At 40.9% G+C, this 13443-nt stretch overlaps 1 protein-coding gene across 4 annotated transcripts in view; it reads left to right on the top strand.

Annotated features, from left to right (window-relative positions):
* The window catches only part of plxna1b (plexin A1b), a 181207-nt gene extending 175723 nt beyond the window's left edge, over positions 1 to 5484 (top strand). For all 4 annotated transcript variants that reach the window (XM_006784514.3, XM_006784512.3, XM_006784513.3 and 1 more), the window contains exons 29-32: positions 757 to 926; positions 1241 to 1453; positions 1540 to 1690; positions 1990 to 5484. In XM_006784514.3, coding sequence (XP_006784577.1) covers positions 757 to 926; positions 1241 to 1453; positions 1540 to 1690; positions 1990 to 2085 — 630 coding nt within the window. In that variant the 3' untranslated portion in view covers positions 2086 to 5484. The remainder of the gene's footprint in view (positions 1 to 756; positions 927 to 1240; positions 1454 to 1539; positions 1691 to 1989) is intronic.
* Positions 5485 to 13443: the final 7959 nt, after the last annotated feature.

Here is a 13443-nt window from a genome sequence, read left to right as displayed (position 1 = left end):
TGGGAAGTGATTAACATACAAGCCAGAGGAGGACAAAGGGGGTGGAGGGGACCTAAAGCATTGCAGTTTGTTCTTATTTATTACAGCCCCCACAGCTGTGTGTGTGTTTAGGAAGCTGATTTGTTAATGTGTGAACGAATACAAAACTGCAAATTCATCTTGTGGCTGCTTCAAAAAAGGTTTTGTAAAACGTGGCCTGGATGCTTGAAAACGGGGACGAACGTGCCGAACACTTGTGGGAAATATCAAATCATTTCAACTTCAGAGAACTTTGTTAGGATTCTGAATTCTCCAGAGTTGTGCGATGTGGTAAAACACTGCAGAACAGCCCTAGGCTGAACTCTCATTGGGCCCTATCCTAAATACTGTAAAGAACACTAAGTGCTCAACATCATCAAAAATTTTCCCAAAGTTGAAGTACTGACAGCAAAGCAGAGTCATCCCAAGTACCTGCTACTGACAGCCATCGCCTGCAACCACGACAGCAAAGAAGAATGTGCAAGCAAAGGCAGTTGTGTAACTGGACTGTTGAAACATTAAGTGTAACGGGGACAAAACACTTATCTCTATATCTATATGTCCATCTTTGGAGACAAAATCTTATGTACACAAACAAACTGGCACATAGTTTTCCACATTTCTAAAATTTGTTTCACCACTTTTTACATGCTGCTGTTTGCGCGAAAGCCCCAAAGAGCAGGAAAATGTCAACTAGTGTAGTAAAACTCCTAATCCAGTATTGATTCCTGTGCTCAGGGTACGCTCCAGAAATTCGTGGATGACCTGTTTGAGACCATCTTCAGCACAGCGCACCGAGGCAGCGCTCTGCCTCTCGCCATCAAGTACATGTTTGACTTCCTGGACGAGCAGGCAGACAAACACTCCATATCAGACCCTGATGTACGGCACACTTGGAAGAGCAACTGGTGAGTTTGCGCGTGTGTGCAAGCTGTGAAAGGGCATGACTGGCAATATTTGATTGCTGGTTTGTGTTTTGTTGGCATTGGTGTTGCTCAGGAACAATATTGGACAGTAAGCCAACAAATATGGAGCACTTTTACATTGTTAGTGCAGCAGAATGCACCACGCTTGTATTTTTCCCTGCCAGTTCTAGTATCTAATCACTCGAGACTGCTTGTTCAGTGTGTATGCAGCTTAATGCACTGGTGTGGTATCTCTGCACATTAATAGACCAGTCCCTGTAGCTCTGCAGCTCATCCTTTTTTCTTACTGCTTCCAGTCTTCCACTGAGGTTCTGGGTGAACGTGATCAAGAACCCACAGTTTGTATTTGACATCCACAAGAACAGTATTACAGATGCCTGCTTGTCTGTGGTGGCTCAGACCTTCATGGATTCATGTTCAACCTCAGAGCATAAACTAGGGAAGGACTCACCGTCAAACAAGCTGCTTTATGCTAAAGACATCCCCAACTATAAAAACTGGGTAGAAAGGTATGTAAGCATGGCGGATTAGACGTGAATGTTACATTTGTGTGTTTTGTTATATTTCATACAAATATTCAACTGTTTTCGTCCAGGTACTACTCCGACATTGCCAGGATGCCAGCTATCAGCGATCAGGACATGAGTGCCTACCTCGCAGAGCAGTCACGCCTGCATGCTAACCAGTTCAACAGCATGTCAGCCCTACATGAGATTTACTCCTACATCATCAAGTACAAGGACGAGGTGAGATTTAAGTCTTAGTACTACCTAAGAGAAGGAAACAAAGCTGTACTAAGGTACATACTAAATACAAGCTGTTACTTTTGTCTGTATACAAAGACTTACCTTCAGTCTTATTGACATTTAAGAGGCGATTTAGTCGGGCCAACTGAATAAATTAAACCAACTTTTGCATGCTTTATGACCCAGCCATGTGGGAGTCCTTATTCATCCTTATGTAGGAATAACATCTTTGTGCTTTGAAAGCAGGAGCTGTAAGTTTTTTGCACCATTTGCTGACCTCTAACCCCTTTTCCCCCCAGATCTTGTCAGCTTTGGAGCGAGACGAGCAGGCAAGGAGACAGAGACTGAGGAGCAAGCTGGAGCAGGTCATCGACACAATGGCGCTGACAAGCTGAGGACCATCGAGCACCTCCTGCTCCTCCTCACTCCTCCTCTCCATCTGTCTCTCTCCCACGTTCCTCTCACCCAGACAACAAACAAAACTCCAACCCCCAAACAATACGACAGACGAAACTGCAAAAGGACCGAGGCAGTATACTGCAAAATGGGGGGATTCGGCAGAGATGGGCGGGGCCTGTGTACGCTTACATGTGTATGTGTGTGTGTTTGTCTGCAGCTCCATACAGTGTGTCTGTGTGAGAGGCTAGGACACGGGACGTTTTTTCACACATACATACATGGAGAACATGTCAACTCGACAGCATTTGATTATTGTGGATGTCGGTGTTTGTGGTTTGCTTGATTTTGATTTCAGGAGTTTTGTTGTGATGACGCGATGGTCAGGAAAGAAACAACGGAAGCCTGGAAAGAACTCCATATACGGCATCATTAGCGGAACGGACCAATCTGTGATGAGCCAATGGAGAGAGGATCTCTCTAGGTCATGTGACTCCAGATGTCACAGTTAGTTTTTTTTCCTTTTTTGTATAAATGTAATCAACTGCCCACTCTCTGATCTCTCGCCACTTGTATTACTGCTGAATTTGCACAATTTACAGAAACGTTACAAAGCAAGACTATATAGATATTATATATAAATACAGCTACGTTTTTAAAGAAAGATTAGGGAGTAAACTTTTCTTTTCTTTTTTCTTTTCAATCCAACAAATACAATAAAAATAAGACAAAACACGATTTGATATTACGAGTACAAAAAAAGTGGACAAAAAAACAACGAAAAAAGAAACAAAAAAGTCGTACTGTGCCATGTTTTCTTTGAATGTTGTTTAGTGCAAAGACATTTTGTTAGATGGAATGTGCTACCATATGATTTTAAATATGAACATGCCTATTGACTGAAAAGAAGTTTTTGAATAACAACCCATCATAGGATCCTTGTTGAAAGTGACAAAGAAGACACACAAAGTCGCCCATCTCCACATCTTCCAGGTAGAGTTCATGGTGTCACGGTGATAACATGAAGTTGCTGTTGTTTCTTATTCAATCAGTGCAATCTGTTGGTTTCACAAAGCCAAATATATACCTACAGGATGGTTGCTTTATCATGGCCACGTTGGTGTCTGTTTCTTTAATTCAAAGGTCAAGAGGTGACAGTTTAGTGGCTCGTAGTTTAGTGACGGAACAATGAAGTAGCTACATTGCACTACCTTAAATATTCCTCTTTGCCCTGATACCACCCTGTCTAACTTTCCAGAGGTCATGCTTTTGTGTTAGCCATCCCTGAAAGGGTCATTTTCTGACAGTTCTGCAGGAGCAAAGTCTTTATTATTTACAGACTCTGTTCATTCAGGAACCACATTGAGGTCAAGTAAAACTTCACTGTGGAGAAACAAAGTCAGAAAAGCCGTTTCCAGCCTCAAGCCACTTCCCCCCTTTTTTCTGTTCTCACAACAGAGGTGCAAAGAAAAGACTTGGTGTTATTTCTCCACCTCGAGAACATATATGTTTGAGACATGGGTTTAAGCTTTCTGTCCACGAGGAGGGTATAGAAGTGTACAGAGGTGAGACACTTTGGTTCATTAGCTACACGAGGCTGAGTAATCCTCATCTTTGCCTGCAGCTCTTGTTTCAAAACTAGCCTACTGCCATGTGTGGCTTAAGCTTTTTATATTACCGCTCTCATAAGAGGATTTCTTTGTTTCTGTTTTTTTTGAAGTCTTGAAGTCACGGTTTTTGACTTTATGGTGAGAAATAAGAGGGGTTTATTTCTGCTTGCCGAAAACCAAACTGTGGTCTGTATATTGTTTTTTTTTTTTTGTTGTTGTTGCTTCATTTGTAAATTGTATACTTTTTCATGATGAACAAAAGCTGTTTGCCATTTTTTTGTAATCAGGTTGTTATTTTGGTTTTGTTTTTACTTTCATTTGTTATGTGTAAATTGTACATTTTATGGTACGCAGAAGACAAAAGTCTCTTCAGTTTGCCTGAAGTTGAAGTACTTGACCGAACTCAAGGTTTATTTTCCTGATCTCAAGGATCAAAATGAAATTGTTGAATCAGATGAGCGTCTGTGTTGTCGTGATGGAAATGTGACTTGCTGCTTTAACTCTTGTACCTTGTTTTTCTATCGAACATTAGGGCTGTCATTTTATGCTGATCATAAATGCTGTCCAATCCTCTTTTGTTTACTGTACATGTCTGAGATGCAACATGACTTCTACAGCTGTATGCTTACGAGCCTCATCCCAGTACTCGCTGGGACTTGATAGCTCACTATGTACCTGCCAGTCTTAAAGGGACCACTCTGGCCATGCTTGGATAGAAATTTCTCCTTTTCATGTCATCATGTTGGTTACACATGTTACATTATTTCTAATAGAAATGAAAACCTTCACTAAAATGTTCTTAGTCTATTATGAAACAAAAAGTAATCATATTTTGGATTTTTTTTTGTTTTTTTCCCCCTTCTGACTTTTTACTGCATTCATACATTTTGGTGCTTATTCTGTATAGATCACGTGGCATGGAAATGAATGACTGCTGAGACTCAGTGGTGCTGTTAACAGCAGTCCTCTGGATGGTCTGTATGAGTGCAGTAGGGACAAATTCACTCACTCCCTCATCACACGGACAAAAACCAACTGAGGCTGTGGTGTCCAGCTGATGATCTGTCAGGCTTTTCAAAGACACTTAGACATTCTCAATCCATTCTCAGGTTCATGCTCCATTTGTGTCCTATTCCACTCGTAGCTCTGTTGATTAAACGACTGCTGGGGGAGTCGTGCTTATTTATCATTTGCATGGCTACTTGCCTTTTAAATTGACCTTCTTCTCAAGTCCACATGTATTTTTTTTCCAGCTGCCCTTCTCTACTATTCATTTTTCACTGTTTACTACAACAGCTGACTTGTGTTTATTGTTACTCGGTGGCCTAAGAGTGTAGGCTGTAGATTGAATTGCTGGGTTTGCTGCTGTTGTCACCGTTCAGAGCGAGTAGACTCAGCTCAAAGTCATGTTTAATTCTCGGCTTCATCACATTTTTGCCTTTTCAAACCATTGCTGAATCAAATGAAGTCCTGGCATCATTCTGTGTTGTTTTTTCCTGCTCGCTTCTGATTCTTGGAAATTCATTATTTCTTTTTTTTTCCTCCTTCAAAATGGAAGTTACATAGAACCCACGGAAACGCAAAGCAAAGGAATTTCAAGTATAGTGGCTAAAGAATTTTAATACTACAATAACTGATACATTTTTAGAGTTTCAGACTTGAAGCGACTGTCACAAGTTTGCAGGTTAACATTCATTGTGTAAATATTCTGTTATTTCCTATTTTGCAGATTTACTACTTGTAAATAAACACGCATCAAGGAGAGATTAAACATTTTTTGCTAAATAATTTGTGGCTTGGATTTTTTTTTTTTTTTTAATTTTGTCATCAGCCGTGTTTAGAGATGAAAATGTTGTTGTTGAGCAGCTTTGTTGATACATGCCTTTGCATTAATCACTGACACAGTCTGCTGTACACATAATTTGAGATCCCCAAAATCCACTACTCAAATGTTTACATTTATGCTGTAAACATAAATGGACGATTGAGTCACCCTCACAACTTTAAACAAGTCTTTTGTCAGGAAAGTTTAGCTGCCTGCTTTACTCTGACCACAAGTCCCTAGTCACACCCAGGGGCGGATCTAGAGAAATCTTCTTAGGGTGGCAAAGAAATCAAATGGGGTGGTAAAATCAAAACCTTTTTTTCCAAACACATATGCAGGTGGTTACATATGGTTATAATGATTCAAATGCAGTAAGTACACATGTTTAAATAAATACATGTTTTAGTAAATTCTTATAACTCGAAATGCAAATATAAATTGTACATTTTGTAAACATATACAACTATTTATCTAAAAATGCAGCCAATACACCTGACTTTTTTTTAAATGTTGTACAACCATTTCAAAATATTACTAAAACTAAAATGAGAGAACAATCAGGTGTCGCAATAAGATGCCCCAAAAATAATGTGTGCCAGTAAAAAAAAAAAAAGTTTTTCCACCAAAAGACAGAAGAGAACAGCACAGGGATAAACCTGCAGGCCTGACGACAGGAGGTGTATCACTTCGCTGGTTTTCTACTTAGTGACAGTGTTTACAAATGTGCCTTTGTGACATTCATTAGTGCTCTCACTGACACAAAACAAAACAACGACTACACAAGACAACACACCAACTATACACTCCACACTAAACGTCATAAATCTCCTATATGTAAAAACTCTGTCTTTCACACTCGCTCGCTCTGTCTCACTGGCGTTACCATCACTCCCAAAACTTTCTCCTCTCCCTAAACAACCAAATCCCACGTGCTGACATTTATTTTTAATTGGTCGACATGGTACATTTTTCCATTGATAGGAAAGTGGTGACTTTTTTCTTTACTGTTTTCGCGCTTTCCTTAGAGCGTTAAAAAGGTTTTAAGCTACTGAAAACAAGAAAAAAGCCCGTCCGTGCTATGGGCTGAACCATTTGTTAATGGTGGAGGGGGGTGGGGGGCGGGGCGGGTGTAACACTAAGCAATATTTTCAGTTTTAGCATTTATATTCACTGTTGACTGTAACTACTCTCGAAGTGTTAATGCTATCTTATTTTAATAAACAACACTGTCATATGCAAAACTAGGGTGGCACTTGGGGTGACAAGGGATCATTTTAGGGTGGCCCTTGCCACCCCATGCCACCCTTCTAGATCTGCCCCTGGTCACACCACCGAAAGCATCACACGGTTACATCAGTAAGTAGTTTGATTTGGCAGAATTTTGCACCAGCTGCCCTTTCTGATGAACCCCAAAGGGATTTTCTGTTCCCTCCTCCTCCTCAAACAGGATCTTTCACTTATTAGCCAAATGTAGAACCTCACCACACTATGGAGCCACACTAGCTGCACCAGAAAGCAGCACAGTAATGTTACGGTAAATATTCACCTGCACATGTTTAAAAATTATATCTTGTAAACTTCTGCACATCATCAGCACTACTTGAGTTGGAAAACATCAGGACTTCTCTTCTGGATTGTCTCAAGCATTGTTTCATTGAAGCTCCAAGACACATGATTTCTGCAACTTACTGATCTATTTGTTGACTTGTGTAAAACTTTTTATACCTTAAAAAAGGAAGCTTATGTTGACTTGGTTAGAGTGATGCCGAGTGATGGAAGTTTAATTCCATTTTGGGGCTTGCAAAAGGGGCTCCTTTAACAGTGATCAGTGTTTCTTTTGCGGATCATTACAGTTGTTGGTGGTACTGAATAAATTTAGGAATGTATTTCATGTCATCAGGAGTAATCTGCGGTGGCCCTGAGAGATCAAATGTCCTGCAACTTAAGATCGTCAAACAAAAACGCACTGCAAAAGCACACAAGACACACAATAATGAAACAACTGTTTAGTTTTTAAGCATTTTTGGGAGACAATAACCTAAACCAGAACTACTAGAGTTGGCAAACTCTCACATTATTCACGTCATACTGTAGATACATGTTTGATATTAGCTGTTGTGTTTTGAGGCTTCTCGAAGCTTTTAGGATTTTTTTTCTGTTTCCATTGTTTATTCAATTTTAATTACATTTCTTCTATTTGTGTTGTGTTTTATTCGACTTCCTTTGTGTCTTCTGTGCTTTTACAGCGTTTTTCAATTTGCAATGTGTTTAACACAGTTTGTGAGGATAATCTGGTCTCTTTAATACTATATTGTGTTAAACCAGGCCAAAAAAGAGAGTCTAGTTTTAAAAACGTTTAAGCTTGGGTGGGTATTGAAGATCTTTTATTACATTTTCCAAGTGCAAAATGCAAGAGCTCTCATCTGGCTTGAAAATTGTTATACCTTGGGTAGCACCATGGTAGACATTTTTTCAATTGATGCTCAGCCTTCATATTAATTCCAGCGCCTTAATAGGCTGTGTCATTTAGTATCAAAGAACTGAGGATCAAAATGTTCACATTAAAGAGGAACCTTCTTGTCAGCACAATACCTTCCCTTCTCCATCTCCCTGCCTTTCATGACCGGCATCATTAATCATTCTTACGGGACTGTACTTGAGCTGCTGGTGGGGGTTTTATTCTCTGGAGGTGCTAATACTAACACATTTACCTTCTAACCATACATCATGCTTGCATTGCCCTCAGCTTACATGGCCACTTGCGTGGAAGAGTGGCTTTGAGTGTATAACAACAGCAGATCATCAGGCAGCTCAGAGCGGCCAGACCAGTGATTTTCACGGCATCTATTTTGCAACTGAAAAGAGAGGCATAGGAGAAGACACCAAAGTACCTTGTCCCTTCTTTTTTTTTTCTTGGCTTGCCCTGACCCGTTAGCACTCCCCCCGCCCGCCAGCGCATTCAATGAGCTCAGATAGACAAAAAATGTTATCGTTCACACCATGTGTAACCATCCGGGCTAATTCAATTAAAATTCCATCCGAGGAAGAACGCTGAAATTGCGTAATGGTCATGGGAGCACTGAATCTCGTAATGATCCTGTCAAGAGGCAAATGATCTTGCCGCGCGTACATTATGATAAATTCCTTGCAAAGCACAAGATGCTCGTTTCTTCACCCACCCACCTCTCTTCTTGCATGCAGAATTCTATTGCCATAGTTAATAAAGCCATGATCTATATTTGCCCCCCTCAACTCTACTTTCCTTTTTAATCTCTTTTAGCTACAACTGAAGAGGGCACTGTGTTTTATCACGCACTAAAACCCGGTGAAATTGAAATTCTATTTTAACCGAGGAGCCTTTTGGTGTCTGTCAATGTGCGTTGCATCAAGTGCATGGTGGAACCGGGGCACAGTGAGTGGCAGTGGTATCTATAGGGCCCCTAAATCCAGTGAGTGGTTCAGTGGCGGCTGGCGAGGCAAAGGTGACAGCTGGAACTGGTTGGGGACGCTGTGAGATGGATTACTGTCAAGGTTCTTAACTTAGGGTGCACACACACACACACACAAAATAAAAATAGCTGTGTGTGTCTGTAGAGACCCACAGTAAAGGAGAGGAGTGGGTGTTAAGTACAAGAGCTGCCAACTTTCAGCCCACCACAGACGTATACAGTCATGCCATGCAAAGCTCCCCAAAGCAAGTGCAAGTCTGAAGCATAGTGAGTACTAAGTAATGTGTGAGGTTAGCTGCTAATGGCTCGACTGTGACGTGAATCCAAACGCTCGCTGAAAGTCAGCGATGAATCAAAAGAATATATGCAGGGAGTCTTTTGCAGCTCCCACAACTTTACAGGGCTTTAAAAGGGTTCTCAGGCCTGAAGCATCACTTAGCTAAAGGTGCTAAAGGCGCTGACAAAATCTGCACAATGCCACACAACAGACAGGAAAAGTCAGCATGTGGATGGGCTCTCTCCCACAGCCCAGAGACATGCAGTTAGTGGAGTTAGTGAAACTGATGCTTCTAAATCGCCCATAGGTGTGAATATAAGCGTGAATTGTTGCCTGTCTCTCTGTATTAGCCCTGGAACAGACTGGCAATCTGTCCAGGGCATACCCTGCCTCTTGCCCTATGACAGCTGGGGTAGGCTCCAGCCCTCTCCCCCAAGACCCTGAATTGGATAAGTGGAAGAAGATGGATGTGTGGATTTGCAGCTTGTTGTGTCTCAGTGGTCGAAACACTGAGATGTTTCAAAATTTTTACTCTTCACTTTTTAAGAGACGAAGACGTGCACAACTCGGACAGAGAGCAACGATCATCTTTGACCCGAGGAGGAAGCTTAGGGGTACATCACTCACCATCTTAACAATGCTTTGATTGCAGCCATTCCCAGCTCTCTGTGAATGGTACTCACCGCCATTGATACGTGGTCATGACAATTTGCATATTAATGATCATGAAACTGACCTCACGGCCCATTCTTAATCAGTGGTGCCAGTACTGGTCATCATGCAAATGTTTCTTTATAAGGTTGGGGAAACTTGGACTGGGTGACTTCATGTTTCTCCCAATGAAAACGCACCGCCCAGATCAATAGAATCAACTTTTAGTATGATATCTACATTCTAGCTGAACAGTGACAGCCACTCATGTCTTTAATAAACATGAGGTCAGTGTGGCAACATAACTGTACTGTAAACAACAAGAAGTTCAAATGAAGCTGTGACACGCTCTTAGTTCTGTTGATAATGTGTGTGTGTGTGTGTGTGTGTGCATGCAAACTTATTACACACGTTCACCTGTGTGCACGGTCCATGTTTATATTTAATGCAGTTATAGATTCCCTTACTGTGTAGTACTGTGTGATCACTGCACAGAGAGAAATAATTACAGAAATCTGTATGGCAGGTTAAACATTGCATTATGATAAATCTCTGCCTGTCTTTTATTATTTTGTTTTGAACGCAAAATTAGAAGCCAAACATTACAATCAATCACTTTAATCGTGATTCATAATTGCTTATTTCTATAAAACTGCAAACAGTTTTAATAAATTCATTTCACGCCTGATTAATACTTGTCCTCCAGGTTTCTGATGGAAAAATGGAAAAGCAAACAACGATTTAGCTGTTTGCTGGTGTATTTTAGGTCTTCTCCGCTCTGAATGGAGAGTGCATTTGGTATGTCGTCAGAGATCACACACTGGCACGTCGCACTCGTCTTACCGAAGATCGGGTTTTTTTGTTTTGGTTTCAATCTACACTTTCCACAGAGACTAAGCTAAAACATGTTTCACCCAGACTTCACATCCTGAGATATTAGCAATCTGAATGAGAATTGTTCTATAATGTTTATATCAAACCTGCCCTCTATGTGACCAGCAGTCACTGTTTTATTACAGGGATGGTATCAGTGGTGCCAGTAAACAATTTCTTCCTCAACCACACTGCTGAAAATTGCGGACATCTTCTCAGCCTTTGTTTCATCAGACCAGAGGATTTTGCTTCTCCTGGTGTAAGAAGTGTTCAAGTGCCTTTGAATATGACTTCTGTGTGATCACTCTATTTGTAAGGTTCTCCCATCACCAAATATTTCATGTAGTGACCATTTGGTTGCTGGTTACCCGCCTGACCAAAGCCAGTCTTTGACCTTGCTATTGTATTATGTTTTATTATTGTTACTATTTGAGTGTAGATTCATGAGAAAGATCACTATAAGACGAGTCTGAAATATAACTGAAAATGAACCCATTTGGGAAAAATGAGAAATCTGAGGTAGTAGGGTTTTATTCTAACAGAGTTGTATGATTTTAGAAATGACAGGAGGTCAACATGAACTCCTTCTAGTGTTAAAGGATATTAAAGCCCTCCAAAACCCTCGGTGCTGCATGTAGACATGTTTCAGTGAAGAGGAGGCAGGTGCTCATTCTACACATTTTCTTTCATATTAAAAAACATGTATTTATATATGTGGAAGACGTGCTATTAATTGGAAGCCATTGTGTTACTGCAATCACCAACAACAAAGCAGTGGCAAAGTCACAGATGTACTTTTCCAGTTTGCAGGCACCGCATCATTAGTCGAAGAGTAATGATGCCAAATCAGGCCACCGGTGTCTTCCGTGCTGCACACTGACTAATAGGTTTAAAAATACTTTAATGCAGTTAAAAAAAATAATTCAGTGCATTAAAATGTCAAAAAAGAGGGAAAAAAAAATCGCTTTTCATCAATTAATTAAAGTCAACCTCTCCGAGCCAACAGGAGCATTTTGGCAGGAGCTTTCACTTGATGTCAGTGTCTGCGGTGGAATGAAAGATCATTGGCTGATGTTCCTCCGTTCCGTCTGGCTTGTTATTTTCTCCACAGGTAGAAGCCATTATGCACCAAGTCTCCTCCGTCAGGGCCACAGAAAATCCATTCCCTGCTCCACTGACCTAAAGCTTCCTGATGCCTGATTAACACACATGGGATAACAATCTATATAGAGTATTTTAGAGCTTTTAAAGAGGTCTTCTATGGTATCTTCTGGACCATATTTCCCAAACACTGTCCAGCCACTCGGTGTGGATGATGATTATATAGATCAGTTAAATTGTTTGATGTATTTTCCCCGTTTTTCTTTAAGTCTAAATGCTCAGAATTAATGAGCTGAACTTGACTTTCAGCTGTCATCTCATTCACCTTTAAGTTTCCTCCCAGGTACACACACACACACACACACACACATACACATTCAAACATTCCCTTAGGAGACCCACACCCTGCTGTGAAGTGGTCTCTGACTTAACCGTCATCTCCAGGTGATGGGGTCATCCTCCAAGGATCCAGAGGAATTTGTCCGATTAGCCCATCCACCCTGCACGCCTCCACACAACGATGCAGAGTCTGTCTTTATGCTTCCAACATGCATACATTTTATCATCAGCTCCATGTGTACATACATGAGTGGTTTGCGTGCAGTCTGGAGGTCAGTCCGGTCACCTGCAACCTTCCCACGCAAGACATCATCAGTCAATTTAATCCCAACTTAACCATCTGATGGAGTGCACCAGATTGATAAAATACTCTGGAACTGTTGCTAATGGTCCTCTGCGATCTCACTTTCTCTCTCTCTCTTCCTTTTTGCCCCTCATACACATTCACATGAAAACATACACACAATACAGCCGCTTTTGATCTTCAAATGGGCGTCTTTGGCTGGATTCTTTTTTAAAATTTTCTCTGTCTTGGAGCTTCAGTGAAACTTGAAAGGCACTGCTTTTCCTCGGAGAGAAGAATGAATCTCTTTAGGTCTATTGTGGCATTAAGCTTTGAGGGGGCACAACAAAGAAGTCAAATAGATATGTATACATCGTTCGCACTTCCATAGACAATAAGTAGAATAATTATATCCGTTATTTCCCTGCTCACTAATTATAACGTGTCGCGGTCTAAAGCAGATAAAGCTGCATTGGGCGTTCTTTAAAGATAAGGGAAAGAAGCAGATGTATTGGAAAAGCTGTGTTTACATTTGTTTCTAAATTCAGTCAAGTGAATAAAATTCAGGATACATTCTCTCACAATGAGCATAATTAACTTCACAATAAATTATTAATTAGACATATCAGAGGATCCCAGATGCTTCTTTAAGTCTTCAAAAGGTTCAGCCTAATGCTTCGCCCTTTAACCCTCACGTTGAGCCTGCCTGTCGGCCTCATCATCAGAGTGGCTCCCAACATGTTCCTTTCACTCCGCCTCCACACAACCTGCAGCCTCTCGTGCATTCACCGCTGCGACTTTGATATCAGAGGGACGTGGTGTGTATTAACGACCCGCCGCTCATGAATTAATTAATCACTTCTTTGGAACGTATCAAACACGGCAGCTTGTGATCAAGTGCATTGTGGGATTGAGATAAGGCATGGACATTGCCTGGCAATGGAACTAA

Source organism: Neolamprologus brichardi, chromosome 5 (assembly GCF_056152115.1).
Source record: "Neolamprologus brichardi isolate AB-2024 chromosome 5, ASM5615211v1, whole genome shotgun sequence".
In the NCBI taxonomy this organism is placed as follows: Eukaryota; Metazoa; Chordata; class Actinopteri; order Cichliformes; family Cichlidae; genus Neolamprologus; species Neolamprologus brichardi.
Note: the sequence above shows the minus strand (reverse complement) of the source record. Positions and strands in the feature narration are given on the sequence as shown.